We start from the raw sequence: 4844 nt of genomic DNA on the forward strand, positions 1-4844 counted from the left end.
GTAGAAAACCCTATGGAGCACTGTTCTGTTCTGACACACTTGGGATCACCATGCATGAAAGTCAGTTCATTGGCAACTGGGTGTTGTTGCTGTGTGTGTGTGTGTGTGTGTGTGTGTGTGTGTGTGTGTGTGCACGTGTGTTCTAGAGTAAGTTAACCAAGGGTAAATAGAATAATCCTGCTACCGGGCTGCAGTCCTTACATGCATAGGTTTATTCCAAACAAGTGTGTTCACCATGTCTCAGCTCAGGAGGCAGCTGCAGGCAGTTCTCTCCATCATGCCCTGTCTTAGTCTCATCAGGGTGTGTCTTCCAGAAAGAACGGTCCAGACAACTCTGGCTTCAGAAGGCATCTGCTGGGCCAGTTTAACTCACACCCAGGTCAGCTCCGCAGGTTATGGAGACTGTATTTTGGGAGCCCAAAGAGGTCACCGTGGTAGATTTTCTCAGAGTATACCGGATGATCGCACACAAGGAAGAAATGTTAAGGCAATGGAGACATGCACCAGTGGGGAAAGGACAGCAAAGATTACACGGGGAAGGTTTTTTCCCCCTTCACTAATGTGCCTGCTCGTTCCTTGCGCGCAGCCAGGCTGTCCTAGGAGAATTTCATTGAGAAACCTAACCCATCCACCCTCCAGCCTGATCCTGCCTCCTCAGACTGGTTCTTTCCCTCAAACTCAAAGAACACCTGGAAAGAGCACAATATGGGTCCCTGGAGGATGCCCAAAACGCCGGTTTGATGTGGTGCGATGGAAGGGCTTAGAGAAGGGTTAGAGAAATGGAAACATGGCCATGTTGACCAACGACGGCTTCACAGGGTGACGGTTTTGTAGAACACGTTTCTGGGAGGCGGTGGCAGTCCTCGGTGGAGGTGTGGACTGTCCACAAGGCTGCACAGTAGACTAGGAGCGCGGCTGCCCCTGCGAGGTGGACAGGGAGTGTGGCCAGAGCGATGAGGGTGGAGGCAGACTTTGTAAATATGTGACCCTTCCGAAACAGGGAGGAGTTCCACTGTCCCTCTCTGCCCTTTCCGCGCGCCTTGCAGGCAGGCTGCAGTGCCACCAGGCTGCCTGGCGATGGACAGACGATCGCCAGCGAGGTCTCCCTGCAGGAGCCCCCGTCCTACCCGCCCGTTCAGGTCATCCGGGCCCGAGTGTCCTCCAGCAGCTCCTCCGAGGTCTCCTCCATCAACTCGGACCTCGAGGTAGGTGGCCGCTGTCGGGCGGGCGCGTGCATGGTGTCCTCGCTTGCCCCCTGTGCTTGCTCGGCCCGCGGTGCTGTGCCGGCCCCGGGCGGCGGCCCTGCAGGAGGGAGGCTGTATCTGCCCGCAGGTCTGCGCTAGCTCGGGACCACAGTATTCCACGGTCATTTCCGGCCGGGAGACACCTCGCTGTGGCGCCTGGGCTTGAAGATAACCATGCACATTCCAGCCCTGCCGAAAGAAATGAGGGAACAAAACAAAACACATCTCAATGCCTCCCGCATCGATTTGACGATGGAAACTGCTCTCCCTGTTAGTTCCCAAAGGCTGCTGTAAGAAGGTGCCATCTTTCAACTCCGTGGCTTTAAACCACAGGATTTGTTATCTCCCAGTTCTGGAGGTTCAGCATCCTAAACCAAGGTCATGGGCAGCTCGGAGGGGAGAGCCCGTGGGAGCCGTGCTGTGCCTCTCCTGGTTCCTGGAGGTTCCCTGCAAGCCTTGGCTTGTGGTCGCAGCCTTCCAGTCTCTGACTCTATTGCCAAGTGGGGTTCTCCCAGTGTCCTCTTAGAAGGACACCACTCATATTGGATTAGTCCTCCCCCTCCCCATTAAACTTAACTAATTGACATCTACAAAGACCCTCTTTCCAATTAAGAGTACATCCCAGGTACTGGGGGCTAGCGCTTTGACTTGTCTATTGGAGGGATACAATTCCTTCCATGTGCCCCGCCCACCCTGATGCGTGTGAGCTCTACCTCGTTGCACCAGAGGGCTTGTACCTGAGAGGTAAATTGAGGCACAGGATCAGTGAAAGGTAAACTGAGGCACAGGGAGACGGACAAAGATAACTGAAAGGACAAAGAGAAACGGAAATAGCTTTATTAGAGGGGAGCTCCGGGGCGAAGCCCATGGTCTCACAAGTAGCCAGGGGAATCTCGGCTTTGTCTGGGGCCGGAGTTTTTAAAGGAAAGCGGGGAGAGAGGGTCCGTGCTGCAGCAGCAAGGTTTATGGCCCAGGATGTAGTTGATCAGCTCTGGCAGGCAGGTTCTCGGAGTCAGGCATTCCAGGCCTTGTTCCAGGGGCAGCTGCTGACCTCTGGGGACGTGCAGGGAAGCAGGGGCCCTGACCTGCTTCAGCTCAGTCCAGTCAGTACATTGGTGGGCTTTGAGTGGACACCAGGATGCCTCCTGCATTAACCTCACCTCCCTTTGTAGTTTCGAACCTGTGAACAAAACAGTCTGCCTTTCAGGTGCCACAGATGGGCCTGAGCTAGCCTGTCTCTCTTGGTTCCCCGCTGGGGCACCCAGTTGTATTCTCTGTTCCGTGAAGAAGTGTCCTTTGGCTGTGGCGAGGAGGGGTGAACACTGGTATGTCAGCAGCAGGAGGTAGCTGCCCTTTGGGAAGAGGAAGAACTGCCCTGCCTTCGGGCTGTGTCTCTCCCAGTTGTTTGGTGTGAAATGATGGTTGTGTGAGATTTCTCAGTGGGTCACACACCTCGGTTCTTGGCTTCGCATGCGAAAGAATTCTCTCCAAAGCCTGGTTTGTGATCCCAGTGAGTGTTTATGAAGGACAGGAGAAGTTTCAGGTTTTACCCTCTCAAAAGAGCACACGCTATTTCAGGGAAGTGTTTCAAACTGTGTGGTAGTGGCGCGGAAGTTCACAACTGGACACGAGCCACCTCGTAGAACAGCGCACCACACGTGCGGAACTGAGGCAGGAGATCGCGCGGCACAGCGTGAGGGGCCGCAGGAGCCGGGTAAAAAGAGTGAGAAGAGAGGGTCCCCTTCAATCTTCCGCTGACTAAGGGCAAGGTAAAAAGAGGCCGGCCTTCCCAAAGCCAGGGTATTTCAAACCTCTGGCTGGAGAGGCTGAAGGTATTGATTGACCCCATTGGCTGTATTAAGCCTACCTAGGTAGGGTCATGAGCCTGGGCCTGGTTTAGGCTGCGCAGGTGTACCGCCCACCTGGCTTGAGGCCTGAATTTGAGCATGCCCAGTTCAGGGGTGGGTGGGTGTCTAATGCTCACCTGATTCCCTTCTAACCTCCTCTAGGGACCTGTACCTGTACAGGCATGGGAGGGACCCCCCCCCCTAGTCTCCAGCTCCCTAACAGTAGTAGCAAATGATGGTGGGTATTGAGTTTAGGGGGTTGTCTTAATGGCATTATTTGGCAAAAATAAACAATTGGATCCTTAGCAAGCCTCCCAGCTTCACCGAACTCTTCTACTGCACTCTGAAATCCGAAGGCCCAAAGGCCACCGATGTGTGTGTGTGTGTGTGTGTGTGTGTGTGTGTGTGTGTGTGTGTGTGTGTGTGTAGGGCGGGGGGCATCTAGATTCATCCCTGTGGGGTCCTGCCTTCACCTTGTGCACTTGCCCTACCCTGGCCTACACTGTTACCCCTCCCCAGGCCCGGGGTGCTCACCTCCAGGGGCTTCGCCGGGCCAGGCTCTGCATGAGTGCTTTAGGAATACATCTTCATCTGACTCTGCCGACGCCACCGTGGTTCCCTCGAACTCTCTTTTGAGCCAGACCGAGACCCGAGTGGGAGGGGTCAGCCTTGTATCGTGGAGCCTTTGACCCAGTTTCAGAATTTGTAGGACAGACAGGGAGCCAGGCATCTTGGCAGAGATCCAGCCGAGGAGGGGGTGGGGTGAGCGTGCCAGCAGAGAGCGGGGACAGTGACGTCTGGGGGCGGGATTGCTGCACAGGCAGGCAGAGAATCCACTGGGGCAGCAGGGCTGCTTCTGCCCTCACGCTTCTCAGCGGTAAGGATCGGCCGGTGAACCTGAAGCATTCATTTGAAACGTGTCTCCACCTGCTACCGGCCGTGTCTCCACTTTGTGGTCTTTCTCCTTCCCCTTTCCGGCCCTTTCCTGCCTTCTTTTTGATTCTCGGGACGCGCTGTGCTTCTGGTCTCAGACGACTGGCTGTCCAGAGAAGTGTGGTCCTTCCAGGTGTAAATTGTTCACTTCTGAGCTCTGTGGAGGAGGTTGTGGCCCATTCAGTCATTCTAAATGCCCACTCTCTGCACCAAAGGAGCGGGAGCAGGCAGGCAGTCCCTCCACCCAGCACTGCCTCTCACTCTCCTCACCTGGCGGGGCAATGGGCCAGGGCTGTGCGTGTAAGGAGAGACTTTGAGAACCGGCAAAGGACCCAAGACTTGTTTCATAGAAGGCCTAAAGATTGCTGCGCCTGTTAAAGTTTCATTTTTCTTTGCGTTTCTGGAACTCAAGAAAATATTGAGTCTCACTATGTGATGAGCAGGTGCTTAGTCCTTTGTTCCTTCCCAGTCCTTTGAGCTTCCCAGCAGTGTTGTCTGTAGTCCTGGTGACAAATCGGCACGGTGCAGGGCGGCCCTGACTGTGGCTGGTGCAGGGGGCCCTGTGCATGAGGGGGTGGGGGATGGGGGAAATGTGAGGTGGAGAGACACAAGAACAAAGGCAAAGCCCAGACCACTCTGTATGAAGAGGGTCCAGCCCCAGGCCCACATGTCCCTGCTCCTTTTGTGCCTTCCAAAAAACCAAACTCACTGTGTGAGTCTGGGTGGACTAGAGAAACAAATTCATAGACACTCATGTGTGTAAGAAAGAGCTTTACATACAAGAGTAGTTGAGTATTGAGAAAACATCCCAGCCCAGTCC

At 54.8% G+C, this 4844-nt stretch overlaps 1 protein-coding gene across 1 annotated transcript in view; it reads left to right on the forward strand.

The window, feature by feature from the left end:
- Positions 1-4844, forward strand: part of TMEM44 (transmembrane protein 44) — a 38945-nt gene that overhangs the window by 20907 nt on the left and 13194 nt on the right. The window contains 1 exon segment of the mRNA XM_045287581.1: positions 1047-1205. Coding sequence (XP_045143516.1) covers positions 1047-1205 — 159 coding nt within the window.

The sequence above is a fragment of the Echinops telfairi genome, unplaced genomic scaffold (assembly GCF_000313985.2).
Source record: "Echinops telfairi isolate 266 unplaced genomic scaffold, ASM31398v2 ScPeMD7_17;HRSCAF=63, whole genome shotgun sequence".
NCBI lineage: Eukaryota > Metazoa > Chordata > Mammalia > Afrosoricida > Tenrecidae > Echinops > Echinops telfairi.